The sequence below is a fragment of the Lepisma saccharinum genome, chromosome 15 (genome assembly GCF_977018435.1).
Source record: "Lepisma saccharinum chromosome 15, izLepSacc3.1, whole genome shotgun sequence".
NCBI classification, from domain to species: domain Eukaryota; kingdom Metazoa; phylum Arthropoda; class Insecta; order Zygentoma; family Lepismatidae; genus Lepisma; species Lepisma saccharinum.
The window spans coordinates 35,445,255-35,468,921 of record NC_139243.1 but is presented as its reverse complement, the minus strand read 5'-3'; the positions used below and the strand labels follow the sequence as shown (position 1 = coordinate 35,468,921).

General features: G+C 38.1%; 1 protein-coding gene across 1 annotated transcript in view; it reads left to right on the top strand.

Moving 5' to 3' along the window:
* LOC145999201 (uncharacterized) overlaps positions 1–12,345 on the top strand; it is a 67,312-nt gene extending 54,967 nt beyond the window's left edge. The window contains exons 4-6 of the mRNA XM_083136133.1: positions 137–184; positions 10,345–10,682; positions 12,281–12,345. Of these exons, the coding sequence (XP_082992259.1) occupies positions 137–184; positions 10,345–10,682; positions 12,281–12,345 (451 nt within the window). The remainder of the gene's footprint in view (positions 1–136; positions 185–10,344; positions 10,683–12,280) is intronic.
* The last annotated feature ends 11,322 nt before the right edge of the window (positions 12,346–23,667 follow it).

The window sequence follows — 23,667 nt, the reverse complement described above, 5'->3', positions numbered from 1 at the left end:
GGTTTTTTTCCTTGTGGTCGAGCTATACTATCTATCTACAGTCTAATCTACTATCCTTTCTTTTCAGTCATCTCCGCATCTTGGTAATTAGGAAGCAAAACTACATTTGTAAAATATTCATTTTTTTTTTTTCCAGATATCAGAACATAAACTATGGGGAAAGGCAGAGCCAAGATATCCCAAGGTCAGTTCCTCGTCTCCTAATATCTTCACGAAAATTAAGTGAACAAGAGCAGTCAAATGGCAATACAGAATGTGTCAATAGCGGAGGAAATTTTGAGCCTGAACATTCACTAAAATATTCCAAAACCAAGGCATATATTGAGGATTCAAAGTGTGTTAACAGCAGAAATCAGTGTGTATGTTCCATGTGCAACAAAGTTATTTCTGACAAAGGAAATTTCCATGCAAAGGAGAAGCTTTGTAATCACTTAGTTTCCAAGAAAGAAATTATTAATCAAGATAATGCAAATATGCATAAAATGGTTCCCACCAAAGAGAAACATTTCAAGTGTTCAATTTGTGACAAACATTTTACTCGTAAATATCACCTTAATATGCACATGAGAGTTCACACCAAAGAGAGGCCTTTTAAATGTTCAATTTGCAACAAAGATTTTGCCCGGAAAGATAACTTTAACATTCATATGACGGTTCACACCCAAGGGAAACCTTTCCTGTGTTCATTTTGTGACAAACGTTTTACTCGAAAATATTACCTTAATATGCACATGAGAGCTCACACCAAAGAGAGGCCTTTTAAGTGTACAATTTGCAGCAAAGATTTTGCTCGGAAAGATATCTTGAATATTCATATGAAGGTTCACACCAAAGAGATACCATTCAAGTGTTCAATTTGTGACAAACATTTTACTCGTAAATATCACCTTAATATGCACATGAGAGTTCACACCAAAGAGGGGCCTTTTAAGTGTTCAATTTGCAACAAAGATTTTGCCTGGATAGATAACTTTAATATTCATATGAAGGTTCACAACAAAGGAAATCCTTCCAAGTGTTCAATTTGTGGCAAACATTTTACTCGTAAATATCACCTTAATATACACATGAGAGTTCACACCAAAGAGAGGCCTTTTAAGTGTACAATTTGCAACAAAGGTTTTGCCCGGAAAGATAGCTTTAATATTCATATGAGGGTTCACACCAAAGAGAAAGCTTTCATTTGTTCAATTTGTGACAAATATTTCACCTGTAAAAGTTACATTTATAAGCACATTAAACTTCACAACAAAGATTTTGCCCAGAAAGGAGCCCTTAGTGATCATGTGAGGCTTCACAACAAAGGGAAACCTTTTTAAGGTTGAACACTTTTTAAGTGTTGAATTTGCAACAATGCTTCTGCCGAGAAAGGTTGAATTTGTGACAAGGATTTTGTCTGTTTAGGAGGCGTTAATATGTTTCTGAAAGTTCTTCACACCAAATACAGACCTTTCAATTTTTGAATTTGCAAGAATAAAGATTTTGCCCTTAAATGAGATCTTTATGTGCATTTGAGAATTCACTCTGAAGAAAGGCCTGTTAAGTGTTCAATTTGCAGCAGAGATATTAAGCAGAACTGGATTTTGAATGTGCATTTTATGCTTTACAGCAAAGAGAAGTCTTTTCATTGTTGAATTTGCAACCAAATGTTTGCCCATTGCGGTAACCTTAATAAACATATGAGCTTCATAAGCAAAGAGAAACCTTTCAATTGTTCAATTTGTTACAAAGATTTTGTCTGTAAAAATTACTTTAATGCACATGTGAGGACACATGCAGGAGAGAAACTCTTTACATGTTAAATTTTTGACAAACATTTTGCCCTATAATACACATATGAGGAGACACACAAAAAAAAGAGAAACCTTTTAAGTGACTAATTTGCAACAATGATTTTGCCCATAAAGATAATCTTTCTCTACATGTGAGGAGAATACACCTCAAAATGAAACTTATATTAGTAATTAAAGTTTTTAAAAAAAACTTATGCCTTTTGAAGTTTCATGTAATTGATATCAAGAAGTTTTTTTTTACATAAGTATGTATTACTATTGAAACATGAAAGTGTCAACAAAACACAAAATAAACTTTATTAAAAATGGACAAGCAACCAATAATGGATGGGGAACACTTTAAGTAGAAGGCAAGAGAGTGCCTTCTTGGCTAAACCTGTTTGTGGAATATTTTAAATGCTTCCATCATTTTGAAGTATATTTCTATCGACAATCCACTAAGAGAGATGAATCCAGAAGCACTTTTGGTGCTGTACCAATTTTTGGCTTTATTTAATCTGCAGGGTACCTGATAATTCAATACCCATTTTGAATTTGGTAATACATAATGTAGAAACCATTGTATGATGGCCACTATATCAGGGAATGAAAATTGATTCAGTACCATTTACATTACTGGTGACTGACCATGCCACCAACGCTTAGCACAGAAGAGCAAGCGAAAATTGCTGCAAGGTACGAGGTATGCTAAATCTTCAGAAGTTTTATACTTTGTATAAACATTGTGTATGCTTCCTCTAAGAATATGTATAGCTCTGATAATACACTACTTCCCCTACAAAAACAATGCTAAACATTGATTACCCTTGAAAATTGAATCAGGTTTGGTCCTAAATTCCAGCCATTTGCATTAGAGATGGTGAAAAAAGGCACAGAACATAAAATGTAGCTTGAAATGTAATGAAAGCAATGCTTTTTATCACATATTTCTGTCATTTTTCGTAGATGAGTTATCATAATTTTCACAACTGCCTGCACAGGACAAAAATGTGGCAAGTCATGAAGCAAAAATAGCCACTATTTTGAAACTAAGCCAAGTTTTAGAAAAAATATGTCTGTTTTGAACTATCTTTACATAGGGTTTACCACAACAAAAAAATGAAAATTTTAAAAATGGCTGTGAAACCAGTGCTGGGTTATTGGGTATGGATAGACCTTGAAATTTTCCACAATGTCCAAACAATGTAAAATTTTATTTACAAGGAGTAAATTTTATTCTTTGGGGGGAAAGAGCATGTCTTTGCAATGATTTTCAACATCAAGAAGTTTCAAGAAGTTTTGGTTCCATCATGCCCACTTGCTGAAAATTCAGGTTTTCATAACCAAGTTGTCCACCACAAAAATTACGCTATAAGTAAATTATTAGTCTTTTTTGAGGCTTTTATAAAAAAAAATATTGCTGATGCATTTTTTTTTTTCTGAAATCCTCATTATTTCATTGAACGTTTTGTAAAATTTCAAAGAGATTTGATCATTGGTAAAGGAGGAAAAAAATAAAATGTAAGCAATGTTGTCTTGTGTCGAGTGTCTCAAGAGTGGCAGACAATACTAATTTAATTAAATTTTAAAGTACTGTAAAATGAAAACAGTTTGAGATAGAGTGAAAACATTTTAGGAGGTTTCTTTCACCGATAATTGAAGAGTGTACACCAAATTTCATCAAAATCTTAGATGGTGGTGACAAAATCTTTGTTTTTTTGAGTTGCTTTGATGTGAAAATTGTAGCACAGATTTTGTCTCATTGTCCTAGGACTTACCAGAGCTGAGATAAAAGAGTCGTAGCTGATGCTTACAAATGGAGAAAATGACACGTGCCATGATAAAGTAAATGTCCACCATCTTGAAATCAGTGATAGTAAAAATAAAATAACAGTGGTTCCAAACTGTCAAGAAAACACAACTACCATGCTGAAGGTCCCGGGTTCGATCCCCGGCCGGTTAAAATCCAGGAACTTTTCTAACGTTGGAAGCGTCCCTGGTGCCCACCCAGCGTCGAATGACATGGGTACCTGGGGGAAACCCTGGGGGGTAAAGGCAGTCAGGGGCGTGATGCTGATCACATCACCCCCACTCACGACCGGATCAAGACAGTGTGGGGCGTTACCCCCACACCCCCTATATGCCTTCATGGCATCGTGCTCAGCACAGGGGAGCACTTTACTTTACTGTACTTTTCAACCAATATTTTCTCTTCTGTACCACTTGATATGGATTGACCCTTTTGTAAGGAATCCAACTTTGTAAATTAAGTTGCATTCTTTTTTTAGAGTTTTACATAATATGTGCAATAAGTATGCTCTGATATGCTTAGCAAATATCAGTGTAAAAAATGTAACATCTTGATATGTATTAATCTTTCTTTTATTATTTAAAGGTATGAATAATTGAGGTAATTAGTTAAAGGCTCAGTGTTTTTTCTTCATTTTTATAGGTAATTAATGCTTCAATTTGGTGTATTAATGTATCATTTTTGTGAATGATAACCTGCATTTATTTGCACAGAACTTTGTAAGCAAGAAAGTAACATTATATTTAGTGACTTCCATGTTTCAACATTCAGCATCATAATATGAAACACATAAAACATATTCAAAAATATGTTTCGTTGTATTTTACCTTCTGCATGGGATTTCAATTAATTTTGTAATAAGACAATCCATATTTTTGAGTAGTTTCTACATTTAGTTTGTTAAGACGAGGTTTGCAAATGCTGTACTGTTCAAGCTTTTGATGCAAACACTTCTTTACGTATAAATGTGGTGAAAAATGTTGAATATATTATTTTTTATTACATTACTTGCTCTTTGAGTTGTATCTAAATGGAAGAATTGTGTAAACAAAATTGGAAACATATTTTAGAGATTTTCATGTTTGAACATCCAATATCATATTTTTGTATATAAATTGTTATATTAAAACCATTTATACAGCAATATTTTGTGTTTTATTAAGAATATAACTGTACTTGGAAGATTTAGATTCATGTGAAATATGTAGATTCTAGGGCTAGCGGTATCAGCATCGGTGAGTATCGGTACATTTTCTTTTACCAATACCATCCAATACCAAAGCTTTTCAGTGGCTAGCAGGCAAAGGCAAAGGCAACGCTCGTCTCAACATTTGTCCTTTTTAGAAGTTCGTTCACTCTTCCTTGTGACAGATTGGGAGACCAGCACAAGAAGTTCCATAGATTTTCCTAGAAACACTGACTGAATGAACCCCCACCCTCCTGGGAAGCAGATGGCAAGATCAAAGGTATGGGAAAGTGAAAGCTGAACCCAAACGTGACCATAAAGGCATGTAACTGCTTAGTTAATACTGTGAGAAATAAAGCATTCATTGCTTGAAGATAGTGGTCGTAAGATAGGTGGATGTTTTTAAACCCCTCGCAGCACTAACTCCATTTCAGGTAGTTGATACCTGTTGGAGAAACATAGTGGTTCGGATCCCACTTTAAACTGTAGGTCCAGTCCCGATTAGCCTTACTATGCATAAAGTGGACCTAAACACCAAAGCCATCAATCCACATAATTTAAGGTAACAAATTTTTATGTGCGACACTTACGTCATTACGAATGAGTAATGTTTTAATTATATCTGTCAATGTAATTGTAAGAGATTATTTCATTACATAGCTAGCGGTTCTAGGTCAACAGATATTTCATCTGGTTTGCCGGCAGTCGTGATCCTACTTCCCGGCACGCTAGCCACTGAAGTAAGAAAACGTCACTGGTGGGATACAATGCACTGACCACACATCAGCCAATAAAACAATTTTTACTACACCTTGACCTTTTATAACATATTTGAAGCTTGGAGTTGAGTTTAGTTACTTTTTACTACAACAAATTTTATATAGTTGTGAAAATGCATATTTTTTATACCCACAAAACTTATTTTGATATCTTTAAACTGCATTGCATACCATTCACTTAGTATTAGGGGTCTCCCTGATGGCACAGTGGTAGCATCGTCGCCTTGTAATCAAGAGGGCCTGGGTTCAATACCCATTGGGGCACATAGTGGTTGAGATCATACTTGAAACTCTAGATCCAGTCTCGATTAACCCTTCTGTGCATAAAGTTGACTTAAAACAAAAATTAAATGAATCAATCGATATTAGAAGTTTGATTGAATAGAGAAAAGTGAGGTAGACAATGTGTCACTATGGAAATATGGTTAAAGTAATTTTCATTTTTAAAATTTAGGATTATTTTTTTTCTTAAAGAAGAGAGTTTTATGGAAGAGATACTGTGAAACTTAATAGAGTTTGTGCTTTCTTGTAGCTTTCCAGTTCTGTGCTAATTATTTGGAACATGTTAAAGCATTCGATCACAGCTATATTTCCGATTCAAAATTTGCTAGATTTGTGTGTTTTCACAGATTTAGTGTTTCCTTGTTGTTATATATGTGGGTCATGATGATCAGACACACCCATTCCTCTTAGAAATGTTGACATCTTGTTCCTTTACAGTTTAAAGGCACTGTTGAGGGCCAGTACAGTAAATGCATTTGAGGTTGTGCGTATTCAGAAGAATTCAAAGCAGGAGAAAGAGATTTTTCAGCTGAACTCTCCCTCTGCTGTTTCTCCACACACTCTAGGACAGAGTTCAGTGTGGATAACTATCAAATTTTATTCTCCATGTTAGAATGAAAAAATTAACTGCTCAAATTTTGAAGCACCAGAACACAGCCAGGAAGTTACATCGTGCAATTTCTGAGGTCAGCAAATATTAAAGTACAGTCAATTTCTTGTTCCCTTAAAGTTCTCTATACTTGAGATATTAGTAATTATTTTAGAAGCAATCCTACATTTGTATGTTCAATAATTTTTTTTTCAGGTACTTGAACAAGAGCTACATGGAAGAACAGTACAGTAATGAGAATGCACACAAAAGAGAGACCTTATAATTGTTCTATTTGCAAGAAAGATTTTGCCTATAAAGGAGATCTTAATACACATGTGAGAGTACACACCAAAGAGAAGCCTTTCAATTGCACAATTTGCCACAAAACTTTTGCTCGTAAAGATAACCGTAATATACATATGAGGATGCTCGCAGAATAAAATCCTTTCAGTTGCTCAATTTCCCAGAAAAATTTTGCATATGGAAATTGAGGACACACACAAAAGATAAACCTTTTATTTGTTCTATTTGCAGCAAAGCGTTTTCTTACAAAGACACACTTAATATCCATGTGAAAACACACACAAATGAATAACCTTTTAAGTGTACAATTTGCAACAAAGATTTTGCCCGGAAATATTTCCTTAACACATTCGGGTCTCTCCTCATAATACAGCATTTTTACCTCAGGCCTGTGATTTTTGGTTGTTTTTAAAAAAATCATAGAAAAAATATTTTTAATTTGTTTTTATTTACCACACATTTCTCAAATCTACAAAGCTTCCTCTTTTCAATGAACAATAAATTTTCTTTTCATTTTCAGACATTTTTGAATATTTTTTTCAGCAATGTTTTGTGAAAAAAGAAAAAGTACAACATTGTAACAAATGTTAATATAGAGATATTTTAAGTTCGTAATCTGGAAATTTCAATAATTAACAGTGCAAAAACTACATGAACTATCAATACATCTTTTGAATTTTGCATAAGAATACTTCTGATGTGCACATAACAAAAAATAATTACAAATTACAGGTAATTAGCTTTTGTATGAAAAAGTTCGAAACATTCAGGAATGCAGAGAGCAACATCACTGCTGGGGCAGTAAAATGTTGTGTCTTTTCTTGCCCACTTGCCAGTTTCTTTTTTGTGCCTGTCTCCACAAACTTTACATGACCTACAGGGCCTTGACTTTTTCTCTGTAGGGGGGATTTTCCTTGGAAAATGGTGGCCTGTTAGCCTATCTGCTGTAGTTGACATTGATGTTTGACCTTGAATATCTTCGCCTGCTTTGATGAGTAGCACTTCCCCTACTTGGATGATGAACTGTTCCAGAGACATATTATGATTTTCCCTGTTTACTTTCTTATAAATTACATACGCATTCACCACTGACCTAAGGATGCCATTCTAAACAATGCAACGTACATCAACCCGACAACAAACAGTCGCAGGTGCGAGATAAAAATAGGACATGAGTCACCTAACGGTCGGAATTTCAACCAAGACTCTTGAAGGAACATGCACATGAGACGAACTACGAACATAGCTCGTAGTTCAATCGGCAAAGCGATTGCATACCGCAGGATGGGCTATACCCGTCTTTCGTCCACATTGACTTTAAGTGCACTGCGGGCTATGCCCGTCGTGAGACCCCAATGTGTTAATATGCATGCAACAGTAAACACAAAAGAGATAGCTTTTAATTGTTCAAAATGTGACAAATATTTTACCCGTAAAGATATACTTACTGAACATATGAAAAGGGTACATAGCAAATAGAAACCATTAGTGCCATAGTGATTTGGGACAGTGAGTGTTTCTGAGTAGATATCACTGGGAAGAATTGTAGTTAAGTATGGTCCCCAGTCATTGTTGTGGGTCTCCATGACTGGGTTATGCTACTCATTCATAGCTCCCGAATTTTCTCAGGATGGTGGGTGGCCATGGTCCCATGCACTGGCCAAAATCTCATGAGAAAAGTTGTTACACTTACCCCAGGAAACTTGAACCACCATGCTTTCCAAACCCTGAGCCCAAAGCCTGATGTCTTAGACCACACGGCCACAGTGTGGAACAAATGCATTTGCTAGTAGGTATTGACAAAAGAGTATCCAGAAGTTGATGGAGATGGCCATTTTTGAGATTGCCTGGAAAAACATGTGATACTTGTGGATTGATCGTTTTACTAAACTGAGAACTTTTTTTTTTTAAAGAAAAAGATGTCACACTAATATTTTAAATATCAGAATACTTTATCCAGAATTTAAAACTCAGGGAGGTGGGGACCAAAATAAAGGATCACGTACAAGCATGTTGAAATCTCAGAAAACCTGAAATATGTGAAGCTCCATTTTCCAATTGCCGAATGTTTTAAAAGAGTTTTCCCCTTTTTCTAATTTTACCTGTAAATATATAGAGAATATTTATAGAAGCAATTTGTAATTTCTGTGGCATGCATGTTGACAAGGAATTACAATCTTGAAAGCATTTGTAAAGAAAGATAAGGGTGAACGGAAACATGTATTTGTGCCTAATAAATATTATTGCATTAAACATAGTGTGTAGCTGAAAATGTCATGTGAATACAACACCTAAATAATTTTCTGAATTATTTGAGGCATCTTCCAATTCCGACTATTGTGAATGAATTACTCTTCCCACCCTGAAAGAGACTTACAAGAGTGAGGTCATGTAAGACCAGAGGTTGACCAGGGGTGCCCGCATGGGTGGCTCATGTGGTGCCTGGATCATGGGAATTTTATACGGAGTTTAGCTATCTATTTTCACACAGAAATGGGGAAATCTTTTCGTTTGATTGACTTGTTATTGATTTTTAGTTATGGTTATTAGCTTGTCTTCCTACCTGTATGCGATCGCAGCAATTGGGTTCAAATTAAACACCACCACCATTTATGCCTTTAAAATGTGTTTGAAAGGGAGGGGCTGAGCTGTTTCGCAGCATTAACACAAGGTTAGTCAAGCAGATAAACTGATAAGAATAAAGTTCAGAACACTAACAATGACAGTAAGCCTGAGCAGTTGTTTACGTTTTATGAGTCAGTTATTCACGGAAGCTGAGTTAATTGTTGTTCCTTGTGGCAAAAAGTCCACTAACAAAACACCCTGCCTGTCCCAAAACACAGTTGCCATGATGCTGCTCAAAGAATGCTGGGAGCCTGCATGCAAACTTATTCCCACGGATAATTTCAAACGGTATTCCCAAACAGACCTTGCGAATAGTGACTACCACCTCTTTTGCCATTTGAAAACTTTCCTGGGTGGCAAGAATTTAGATACTGATGATGAAGTGAAATCGATCGTGAGTAACTGGCTATCATCACAGGCGGCAGAGTACTATGAGGAGGGTATCAAAAAACTCATAGTTCATTACGATAAATGTTTAAACTGGCAAGGAAGTATGTAGATAAATAGAGAAGTGTATGTAAATTCAGAAATTTTTTTTTTGAAAAACATTTACTAAAAGAAACATTTACTTACTTCATTTTTTTTTTTTTCAAAAAGGACCTTACTTAAAAAATAACTCTCGTACATTAAATTAGGCACACACAGGAGATCTACTACATAGAACTTTCATCGAAAAATGCAGGCTCGACCAGGACTCCATGGATTCCACACAGGTATAATAGCGGAAGCGAAAAATCAGGTGAAGCCAGTGCGACTCGGTAGCTCAGTGATAGAGCAATGGCATGGAATGCCAGACATCCGTGTTCAAGTCATGGTCGAGCCTGCATTTTTTGTTGAAAGTTCTACGTAATATTATACATGTATTTACCTTTCCATGAGTACGTCCCCATCAACAGTCTATCCTCCTCTCCTTTATTTTCATTGATTTGCACATGTCAGTCATTCTCATTATTTACTCAGAAAGTGAAACTACATTTGTATCATTTTTTTTTCAGCTACCTGATCAAGAACTATGTGGAAGAACAGGTACAAGATGTCCAAAGGTCAGTTCCACATTTGCCAGTCTCTGCAAGAAACTTAAGAGAAGAAGAGCAGCCAAGAGAAATTGCAGAATGTATCACTAGAGAAGAACATTTTGAACCTGTATCTTCACCAAAATCCCTTTCAAGCAAGACATATGTTGATGTTCCCAAGACTAATGACAGGAGAAAGCAATGTATAAGTCACATCTCCAACAACACTTTACCGGACAAAGGAGATTTGATAGCCCATGAACCGGAGATGCTTTTTAATTTTTCAGTTTCCAAGAAAACTTTTGTCCATGAAGCTGAGTGTAATACATTTATAAGTGTTAACACTAAAGAGACAATTTTCAATTGTTCAATTTGCAAAAAATATTTTGCCCGTAAAGGAGATCTTAGTGTACATATGAGGGTTCACTCAAAAGAGAAGTCTTTCAATTGTTCAATTTGCAACAAAGATTTTGCCCGTAAAGTTCATCTTAATGAGCATGTGAGGGTTCATACCAAAGAGAAGCCTTTCAATTGTTCAATTTGCAACAAAGATTTTGCCCGTAAAGATCATCTTAATGAACATGTGAGGGTTCACACTAAAGAGAAGCCTTTCAATTGTTCAATTTGCAACAAAGATTTTGCCCGTAAAGGAGATCTTAATAAGCATATGAGGGGTCACACTGGAGAGAAGCCTTTCAATTGTTCAATTTGCAACAAAGATTTTGCCTGTAAAGATAATCTTAATAAGCATATGAGGGGTCACACTGGAGAGAAGCCTTTCAATTGTTCAATTTGCAAATAAAATTTTGTCCTTAAAGGAGATCTTAGTGTACATATGAGGGTTCACTCAAGAGATAATCCTTTTAATTGTTCAATTTGCAACAAAGATTTTGCCCGTAAAGATCATCTTAATAAGCATGTGAGGGTTCACACTAAAGAGAAGCCTTTCAATTGTTCAATTTGCAATATGGATTTTGCTCGTAAAGATCGTCTTAATGAGCATGTGAGGGTTCACACTAAAGAGAAGCCTTTCAATTGTTCAATTTTCAACAAAGACTTTGCATGTAAAGGCGATCTTAATGAGCATATGAGGGGTCACACTGGAGAGAAGCCTTTCAATTGTTCAATTTGCAACAAAGATTTTTCCCATAAAGATCATCTTAATAAGCATATGAGGGGTCACACTGGATAGAAGCCTTTCAATTGTTCAATTTTCAACAAGGATTTTGCCTGTAAAGGATATCTTAAATTACATATGACTGTTTACACTAAAGAGAAGCCTTTCAATTGTTCAATTTGCAATAAAAATTTTGTCCGTAAATAAGAGCTTAGTGTACATATAATGTTCACACTGATACAAACTAAAGGTTAAAAGATTAAAAATCAGTAACTTACGTGTGTGAGCATGAGATTTATCAAACTACGTTTCGAAGGTTATACTACCTCCTTCTTCAGGTTGAAACGATGTTTTCAGACACCTGACATGGTGCCTCGTCGAGAAAGTGATGGTTGAGGATTTAGGTTAAAATGGTATAGGAAAGACACTTTCTAAAAAAAGAATGTAAAATACTTATACTAAAACCGCGCAATACTCTATAAAAACAAAAGAACGTTCAAAGCTGATGACGGCGAACTGCCGATTGGTGCTCGGGGTAGGCGAATGCACGGTGTCAGCTCATACCTGGAGAAGGAAAACTCCTCCCTCCCAGTCTTTCCTCAACTGGGGCTCGTGAGTCACCAATCCAAGGTGAATTCAACTTCCACCTCGGCAGCTTTCCTAACCTCAGGGGTAACATGGAAGCCCATCTCGTCTCTACTCCCGGCAGCTTTATCCCATTTTTTAAAAAAGTTTATCCAGCCGTCTTCCAAATTCCCATCATCCCTATTGAGTTTATTCCTATTATCCGTGCATATATAGGCTGCCTCATACACATTCCTGTCACACTGAAGAGAAGCCTTTCAATTGTTCAATTGGAAATATAAAAATTATGTCCCGAAAGGAAATCTTAGTGTACATATGAGGGTTCACTCAAAAGAGAAGTTCAATTTGCAACAAAGATTTTGCATGTAAGGATATGCTTAATGGGCATGTGGGGGTTCACACATAACTGAAGCCTTTCAATTGTTCAATTTGCAATAAAAATTTTGTCCATAAAGGAGAGCTTACTGTACATGTGAAGGTTGACTCAAAAGAGAAGCCTTTTAATTGTTAAATTTACAACAAAGGTTTTGCTCCTAAAGATCAACTTAATGTGCATGTGAGCATTCACACTAAGGAGAAGTGTTTCCATTTTTTAATTTGCCTAAAAGTTTTGTCTGGAGGTGTACACTTAATGTACTCATAAGGCTTGACAGTCAAGAGTAATATTTTAAATGTTCATTTGCAACAAGGTTTTGGAAATGAAAGACATCTTAATCATCGCATATGTGCATTCATGCTAAAGAGAAGCCTTTTAATTGTTCAATTAGTAATAAATGTCTTGGCTGGAGAGAGAACTTTAATAGACGTATGAGGATATTTTATCTCAAAGAGAAACTGAATTTGTGACAAGATTTTCCTTTAAAGATAACTTCAGAGTACGTATGGGGACACATGCTTGAAGCAGAAATCTATTAATTGTTTAATTTGAATCAAATATTTTGTGTGCAAGCATCAAGTTATTATGCATGTGAGGAATTACACACTAAACAGAAGTCATTAAGGAAGTATTGCAAATAGTAATCTGTATTGAATGTTTAGAAATCATACCATCAGTGTTTCGAAATGGATTTCGAAATAGAAATATCTTAGCTGTGTGCACATCTCACATGCTTTAGGATTGTGATGTTTAGATTTTGTAACTCTCGCAAATGCCACAGTTCCTATATGATCTTACGTTTACGAGAATAAACAAAGTTCTCATTTTCGCCAAAGTTCTCATTTTCATCGTCAGGTGCCCTCTATAGTGGAACCACAAGCAAAACAACTTGCGCAGACCCACGGCTACTGTGCACCGTACCCCCGCGAGTAGGAGAGGGGGAGAGTGGACAATGCTTCCTTATGGCTCGAGGTGGAGGGAAGAAGGGAAAGCTGCACGGGGACTTCTCATCCCAAGGTTTTTTTCTTTGTGTTCGATCTATAGTAGTGTTGAAAGGAACTTCATGCATACACGGAAGTGGTTGCAATATTCCTTATCACTACGTACTCAGATTCTATGCAGTCAACATCTAATATTTAATGATCAGCTATTTCGAGTTGTCCGAGTGAGGCAACATACCTTCTTATTCGTTCCGAATGCATTATGGGCAATGACCAGGAAGCCATTATGTGTTAAGGCAAAAACCATGTGCTTAGGAAAGAAGGACCTTTTCTTAATGGCATTTTTACAAACTTCCTTCAACTAAAATGCTGTTGAATATATTGCAAGGTATGTAGATTTTCCTCGAGTGATAAGAACGACATGTACTCATGTATTACAAAAACTTGTGCTGTGTTTAGAACTTTTCACATTGTGACGTAATCATGTGACTTGAGATACGTTTAATTAATTAATTATTTCTTGAAAGAGCACAAAATTGAACATGCGATTGTGACACAATTCTTTGGTGAATCTTGTTTATTCAAGAACTAACAAAACTTGAAATTACACGTTGAGCAAGTTGAAATACGGAAAATGAAAATGGCCACCACTTTTTGCCTTGCTGAACTGAATATTTAGGTGTGACCGTATGATTATTGCCAAGCCTAAATTCATCGAACACGATACTAGTGAGAACCTTGTTTGCAAATTTTTGTGATTTACGTGTTGTTTTTTGCTTCACCAAAAATGGCAAATTACTAAGTGCTAAAATGAGTCAATTGAAAGGTTATGTAAATGCTCGATCGTTGACCAAATTCCACCTGTAGCATCAATTAACTGTAGTCTAAGAATACGTATGTGTAAGTAGCATTATTTAGTGCAAATAAGAGTAATGAAATTTACGTGAGGTTAAAAATGAAATATGCATAGTTGTGGTTGAAATACCATATATGCGGATTTATTGAATATTCCTCATATATCAATATTCACTAACACTAAACGGAAAATGGAAGATTTGGCTTTTTTAATTCAGTAGGTATTTGACTCTTCTTTATCATCAGTCGCATTGGTTACAATAATATAATGGTTTTAATTTTGTTTTACTCCCATAACAAATAAAATAATTTTCCTTCATGTTAGGGGCTTTAATTTTTCCAGCATTAGTAGAGAGAATGATATGTTTGAAAATATTTATTTTGTATTTATTCATTTTGCCCCAATTTCAGCTAATTTTCCAAGGGGAAAATATCCAAAAAATCCAAATTTTACTATTTTTATAGCATAAAAAATAATTGTTTTTTTTATCAAAGTTCAATTACTCAATTCTATAAGCCAAAATTCACCCCACGAGCCTAAATCAGTATATTTTTACACATACATTTACAATTATCCAGATTTTAAGTACCAGTATATATCAAAGCTACCTTGAAGAGGTTTTTAAAAATTGAAAGATTAAGAAAATCTTGTAGAAAATTTTGAAGAATCTTGAAAGTATTACAAGTTAAAGCTGGTAAATTTTAATCACACACACAAACCAGCATCAATGAGAGAAATTCACAAGTCAAAGAGTGCATCAAAATTGTTTTTCTTTAAAATGTCAAATTTTAAGTCCCAGTATATATCAAGCAATCTTGAAGAGGTTTTTTAAAATTGAAAGATTAAGAAAATTTTGCAGAAAATCTTGAAGAATCTTGTACCAAATTGTATAAAAAAGTTAGTAAATAATTATGTAAATGATTACAAGTTAAAGCTGGTAATATAATATTTCAAACACACAAACAAACCAGCACCAAAGAGAAATTTCACAAGTCAAAAACCTTAACTTTCAGCTTCATGCTATGCTGACAAAAGCTCGAATAGAGCTTGTTCTTTGCTCTGATGGAGACTCAATTGCTCTGATGGAGCAAGTTGTTGAAGCTCTGAACTGTCTCTAGTATACAGGGTGATTCTAAAGGTATAGTACAAACGAAAACCACAGATACCTCCCATGAAATAGAGACGAAAGTTCCCCTTCCACTTTGCCGAGAGATGCCTCCGTGAGGAGCTAGACAACGCCGAAAACGTGTGAAAATGAACTTCACACCTCTGTACAGCCAGTACCAGTGAAGATAGAAAGGCGGAACAAACGAAGTCAAAAGGAACACCAAAGTCGCCCATCCGAAAAACACTAGGCGGCAGCTGCGCAACGCATGCACATGGGGTTCCACAAAGGAAATAGGAGTGTCCCGCAAGACAAGTGAAGGGAAAGGGTAGCGATCGACAACGGTAGGGAGAAAAGAAGCAATGAAGCATGAAGTAACAATTGCACAGTGGGAAACAAACACATGCAGTGCGTGGGGAGTCCCCAAACACAGTGGGGAGAGACAGCAGCAAGAACAGAGCACGGTGCAACAAAAGAGAAAGAGGACCGGACGGGGAATGGTACCTGCCAAGGAGACAACAAATGCGGGACGAGGGATTCCCTGTAGCAGCACCGAGGGGATGTCACACAGAGGTCGTGCGCCAGCAGGACAAATGCAGCAACTACGGGCACAGGAGGTTTATTGCCACTCAAAGGTGCACTTACAGATAGGAATAGTACGTAGTACGTAGTCGTACCCCGGACTGACGTTGTTACAAAAGTTGCTCAAATTGACGACCACCACATTCAATGCAGGCATTGCAGCGTCGCAGGAAATTCTGGCGAACCCTATCAAAAATCCCTGGCATGGTGCACACCTTGGCCGATGCTGCAAGTATCCGCGCTACCAATGTTTCCTTGTCAGGCACCGGGGTCTCATAGACGAGTGTTTTCACATGGCCCCACAAGAAGAAATCCATTGGTGTGAGGTCAGGCGAACGGGCGGGCCAGGGGACGGGGCCCTCTCTGCCGATCCAGCGCTGTGGGTAGGTATGGTGCAAAAAGGGTTCGCACTGTGCCATCAAAATGTGCAGGCGCTCCATCCAATTGAAACCACATACGATGTCGCACGTTGAGGGGTACATCTTCTAGCAGCTCTGGAAGGACTGATGCAAGAAAGGTGCGATAGAGGCGACCATTTAAACGTGGTGGCAGCAGGTATGGACCGATAATCTGTTCATCGATGATACCTGCAAAGATATTCACTGCAAACTGGGTCTGATGGTGCACCTCGACTGCTGCATGTGGATTTTCATAATCCCACACATGGCTGTTTCGGCAATTGAAGATGCCCTCACGGGTGAATGTTGCCTCGTCCGTGAAAAGCACATGGCGCAAAAAACGGGGATCGTCGGTACAAAACTGCAACAGTCGTTGACAGAATTCCACACGTCGTGGGTAATCCCCAGCCTGCAACGCGTGGACTCGCTGTGGATGATAGGGATACAGCAGATCATCATGAAGGACACGTCGACTGTGACACTCCCACTGCATGTGCAATGCTACGGGTGCTAGTGGACGGTGTGTCGTCCACGCGAGCAAGTACGTCCTCCTCGACCGCTGCGGTGCGCACATGTCTTGGGTGACCGACATGATGACCTGCACATAACACACCCGATTCACCAAGGGTACGGTGCACGCTCGAAAACAACCTGCTGTCGGCTTGTCGCCTCTCCGGATACCGTCCGCGATAAAGGTGTGCAGCTGCTCGGCCATTGCCATCTGCAAGGCCGTAGACAAAATGCATATCCCTCAGTTCTACAAATGTGTAACGTTCCATGGTACGGTGAGGATAGTGCCAATTATGGAATACTGTACTGCAGTACACAGGGTACACACAAACACACACTGGTCACAACGGCTTCGAAACAACGTACTCAATTGTCGTACATCAAGCACACCACCACCGCACCGGCTCTTTCACTGACACGCTCCCTGACGCTGCACTTCCAATCAGCCCACACGTCCACACGGCGCTGTGGTACAATCAGCTGACGTTCCTGATCCACCCGTGCCTGTGATCTTCACTACCTGACCACTGCCGTCAGGTGGGGCCATGTACTCTGGGGCCTTGTCATCGTGGAACACATGTAGCGTCCCTCATTCTTGCCCCATTCACCCACAACACGTACTTCGTCCGTCTTGCTCGAGCCGACGGGGAGCACTACGTACGATCGTGTGGTGTTTGTGTTCACCAATGTGGGGTAACCCAGCAGTTGAACAGACGTGCATACCCCCACGTAGCTTCATTACACGATTGTCCCACGCAGTTTATCTGTCCAGCCTTGCTCGACCCGGTCTCACACCCACGTGGCAGTGTGCTGCTGCGGTGGTGTGAGGCCACGCTTGGTTTCGGAGCGGAAGGCTGTGGCCGAGGAGAGACTCGAGTTGTTCGGCTGGGGTTGCGCTCTGAAGCAAGCAGCTGCGTCAGGTCTGGGAACGGTGGACCTGGTGATCGGGATGGAAACATTCCGACCTCGTCCATTAGTGTCGTCCACCGTACGGAGTGGTGGGGTCCATACGACACTCCAGCAGCCTTTTGCCCGCTCCCACCCAGCGATATGCCTCCGGCTTCATTTCTAAGAGGCCGATTGGGCCCCATCACGACGTTTGTTACAACGTCAGTACGGGGTACGTGGTCCTATCTGTACGTGCACCTTTCATTAGCAATAACCTCCTGTGCCCGTAGTTGCTGTGTTTGTCCTGCTGGCGCACGACCTCTGTGTGACATCCCCTCGGTGCTGCTACGGGGAATCCCTCGTCCCGCATTTGTTGTCTCCTTGGCAGGTACCATTCCCCATCCGGTCCTCTTTCTCTTTTGTTGCACTGTGCTTTGTTCTTGCTGCGGTGTCTCCCCACTGTGTTTTGGGGACTCCCCTTGCGCTGCACCGCCAGCGCCGCCATTTCTGCCCCAAACCATGTACGCGTCTGTTGCCCGTCGAGTGTCACGGACCACTTTGCTTGCATTCTCAGTGTGTTTTTACATCCTACGTCGTCCTCCCGTGGTTCTGCAATCCCGCACTACTTTTCTCGACTGCACTGCTTCAGTCATGGTGTTTGTTTCCCGCTGTGCAATTGTTACTTCATGCTTCATAGCTTCTTTTCTCCCTACCGTTGTCGATCGCTACCCTTTCCCTTCACTTGTCTTGCGGGACACTCCTATTTCCTTTGTGGAACCCCATGCGCATGCGTTGCGCAGCTGCCACCTAGTGTTTTTCGGATGGGCGACTTTGGTGTTCCTTTTGACTTTCTATCTTCACTGGTACTGGCTGTACAGAGGTGTGAAGTTCATTTTCACACGTTTTCGGCGTTGTCTAGCTCCTCACGGAGGCATCTCTCAGCAAAGTGGAAGGGGAACTTTCGTCTATTTCATGGGAGGTATCTGTGGTTTTCGTTTGTACTATACCTTTAGAATCACCCTGTATATATATATATATATATTTTTAACATGCATTTTTAGTTTTAGCAAGCATATCTACTCAAGAGTGCATACCAAAATAAAATAACGGAGATAAGCACATGCAAATACCTTTATACTCACGAACACAATAAAGCAACAGGTTTTTCCTCGTTTAAAAAAAGCTCTTCGATTGACTGCTTATGATGTCATGAAAGAAGGTCAAAAACATTACTGAGAAATATGCGTCTTTCCCCCCTGGTGTCAAACAACTTTCTGACGCTAGTTTGTCAATGATTTGTTGCAATCAATGGTTGACGGGTGAATACTCTTTTACTGAGAAGTTGCTCTTGTGGTGTCAACCAACTTTGTGGCATGCCAGTAAGTCTGGAAGATAACTGCAGCGAATACCGCATTCTAATCAATAGTTGTTACAGTAAACAGTACATTGTTTTGCGTGACACGCAACTCGCATGATTCTCTGAACTCATTTAATATTCTACCATGTATAGATTAACTCCATGTGTGACAGCTCATGAAGGGCTTTTGGCTCACATACAGAGTGGCAGTTTCCCTCCTATGCTTTTCTTCGTCACTTTTAAGTGTGGAGATTTTCAACTAGTGCTGGAAATAATTGGGGGTCAGCCAATGTATCCCCCCACCCATTATAGTAAGTTTTTAGGACCAGATTACTGTTGCTACTGACCCCATATACAGGTCGTAATTTCCCGAGACTAAACCCCCAGGGATCGAACCCATGCCATCCTGCAGTCCTCGTTCAAAGCAAGGTGCCTAAGATCGCACGGCTACTGAGGAGGAGCACCTGTGTATGGATTGCAACATTGTATAATAAATAACCCAATGAAAAAATGCCTATGAATCTCTTTGGATTTAAGAAAAATATTCAACCTGTAGAAATAAGAACTCCAATAAACATGGATGTGATTAGGGAGATTCATCGCCAATTAAAAGGTGTAATTATTATTATTCATCTTAATAGTATCTGGTATCAAGTGGATGAAGATACAGGTAAACAATTGCTTGTATTCAACAATAATTTATCGTCTTATAAAATTCCCGTCACAGGGAAAATTCAAGTATCTGTTTCTCCCTCTGTCTCGCTTCAAAGAGGGAAGGGGGCAATTGTACACATAGGACGAAATTTGTACAGGATTAAAGACAATAATATGATTCCCAACACAACATACGAGATAGAAAAAGGGGATTTTCTATATGCTGAAATAATTGGGAAGTATGATAAATTAATTCCTCTTTTTATCGAAATAAATATAATTTATTCTCTCATGAATATATAAAATACATAACAAAAAATAAAACAAATCAAAAATTTTAAAAAAAATAATGGATATATTTGGAAATAGAAGGCGACAAGAGATACCAGATAATTCCAGCGACATTGCCAAATTGGACGAGCGTCTTAAGAAACTAAAAGCTGATGTATTAATTTTACAAAATTCACAAAATTTAAATATACAAGCTGAGATTACAAATCTCCAAACTGAATTAGTTAATCCCATTGTTAAAATTGATGGCGAACTTAAATCCCTACTCCAAAAATATACCAATTTAGCTTCAATTGACAATGTTCAAAACTTGGAGGAGAGCATAGCCAAGTTAAAAAATTATCTTGAGAAATTCCGACAAATCCAAACAAGCACTTCAGAGCAATTAAAACAAGATTAAACAATCAAGCAAATACTATTCCTACCGAACTGCTTTCTATTATTCAAAATATGAAAACGCAAGAGCAATACGAACAGGTCAATGCTAGTATTCTCGAATTACGAGAGCAAATTCAATCTTTCGAAATTCCTACACTAGAAAATATTAAAACTGAATTGCAAACAGATGAGTTACACAGGGCCATAACAGAAGTTCAAGCCAAACTACAAACGTTGGAAGATTTTATCAATAATTTACCTTCATCTTCCGAATTAAACGCCATCGCACGCAGTATTACCAGTATCAAATTATAGTTGGAGACTTATGAAGATTTCGGGAAGATACAGGGTACCATAGCTCATATTGAAGACACTTTGACAACCATGAGAAATGAATTGACAAATGTACAGGAAACTGGAATTCAAGTTGCCAACATAATTCAACAACAGATTACCAAATTAGAAAATCTGAATATCGAATCTGAACTATCCCATTTTCATCATCTCATAGATGATATTCAGAACAAATTACAAATATTACAACAACCTACGCCTACACAAGATGACATACAACAACTTAAAAATTCTTTGAGCAATGTTGCAGATGCTACGGAGTGGGATGCTGTGAAACAAGCTTTGACCATACTTCAAAATACTGTAGCTAATTTACCCACTTTCAAGGAATTAAGATCTGTAAAGAGAGCAGTAAATCGAATACTCAAGTCAGAGGACATCAAGAACATTCAAGCGGAAATTGCTGTAATTCAAGACACCATCACTACTTTGCCTACCAACCAGATAGTTAAGGAACTTCATGCATTGTGTGATGTAATCAGAAGTCAGATACACGATCTTGCCAGCTAGAGTACTAAATTGAAACTTGTAGAAAGTTTACAAGATATTATTTCTAACATTAAGCTACAAATTAAAGTGAGAATCATAGAACTTAAGACCTTCTGTGAACAAAAGCACGTGTACCCTAACAGTGTTGCAAACTTATGGAAAAGAAATAATCCACATAGCATACAAGGTGTAAAAACATTCCATTTGTCAACAGATGCGGAATAAGCAGTGTATCACTGAGTGGTGACCTGTTGAAAGTTATTGAATGTATGTTAAAAAAAGTTTAAAAAATGTACATCTTGCCTGGTGGTCGATTTTCAGACTCATCACCGAAATTCCAAGGCTCGAATCCCGGCATGGGTGTTATTTGTGAGTATCCCTTCATCAATTTCATCTGACGATCACTCATTCTCATCGTCGGGATTAGCCAAAAGTGGAAGAAAAGCAACGCTAAATTTAAAAAAATCAAATACAAAATGTACATCTTATCCCCCAGAAGTAAGATGGTTCCGTACCAAAGGATTAATTTTCTCTCATATTTTACTAAAAAAAAACTTGCTAGAAGAATGTGACACACTGAGATAAATTACGTTTTGAAACCGGGGTTTCTTCATTAAATTTATTTGATGTTGAAAAGTGTTATGATTTATTATTATAGATAATGAAAGTAAGCTAATGCATATGATTTGATTGACTAAATTAATAATTATGCGGCAAAGACACCAAAGGAAACAAAAACAGCAAGTTAGAGAAGCATAAAAGTGGGGAAAGAAGACTGTAGAATACAGAAATGTTTTGAGGCAGTCACAATTTATTGTACGCTACATATAAAATAAAATGCATATTTGGGGGTGAATTTTTAAATATTGTCACATTTTTCTTCTCTATTGTTGTGAGGTGTTCACTTTAAATCAACCTCCCTCACCCTACGGCCTGCCCTCCTTCACCCGCAAAAGTATTGCGGAGTGTGAGGATGTCACCATCCGGATGGTAAACACCTCTGTATTATAGATCGACTCCTTTCGTCCCACCCCCTTCCCCATCCCCGGAGGATAGTCGCTGCCAATGTGAAATCACACTATCATATACCGACAATCGACATACCACTTCCGTTTCTGTACTTGACTTAGTGAGAAGTATTGTGGTTGGAAACAGCCTAATAACGGATTTCTTCTGCATCATGTAGTCCGTTCTATGAAAGTACGCTAATGGAAGAAAAACGTGTAAATTACATTGGATTATACATTTTAAAATATATTTTCATTAAAGGTTTCTGTTTATAATAATAATACGTGATTATTGTATAAATTACAATCGATCACGTGAACAGCAAGCAAATAGCGCCAGTTTCGAACATGGCGACTTCCATGCATGCAGGAAGGTCTCCCGTGTTTTCAGAGTAGTCTTTCGGAAATACAGCCGTTTGAAAAGTGGCAAGAAGCAGGTTGTTCTTAACGTTTATGTGACGTTGTGTCTGTGCTATCCTGAGCAAGCAGTGAAGTTGGTGTCCAAGTGTAATTGTGTGTCTGCGTCTTTGTGTTTTCGGTATCGTGAAAGAAAGGAAAACGACCGGTCAAGTTGTGAGTCCCGCGAAAAAAAATATGTTGCTCGTATAAACAAGTACACTGATTTTGAGATAATCGCAATACAACGCGAGGTGCTTTCGTATCCTTTCAATCAAAGAGCCGCCCTGTCCACTGTGGAGAAGATGTTGATAGGGATGATTGATGACGATCTCCCCAATTTTAGCAGTCGACGTTAAATCGCCTCTTGTGCCACGTTGAGTTCCTTTTTGGCAAGCAAATTTGACAGACCATACTCTGACAGGATGATGTCTAGCGCCGAAAATACCTCAAGTTCAAAAAGGAAGTACTGAATCAAGGTAAGAAAATACAATACTTGCATGAGACGCGCGTAAAAAATGTGCTTATTATCGTCTTCTTGTTTTCTAGTGCACGAGAAACCGAGAGAAAGATAAACAATCTCTTTTTATTCCCCGGCTTATCTTTGTTTAGTTTCTGCTAAAACTGGCGGTATATTTGTTGCACATGTCAACAATGTTGGGCAATAATTTGGTGGAAATAAAACCAAAAGGCTTGAATTACTGAAACGAATCTCTCTCTCGCTCTCTCTCTCTCTCTTGTATAACTCTGGCGCTGTCATACTGAGAGAGGAGGGGGATCTGTTAACCCATTGTCAGATAAATTGAACTTTTTGCGTAGAAAAATATGTTCATTCTTGAACAAGAACACGTATTTAATCACCTGTAGAAAATTTATTGTACTTCAATGTGTAGATTATCAGTTAAAAGAAGAATACATTTTTCCATGTTACGTAAAATTAAAGGTTGCGAGTGAGCCGCATATGATGGCCGCACCATTCTCGAACAGCTGGCGCGAAGTAATACGTTACTCGAAGTGAGAC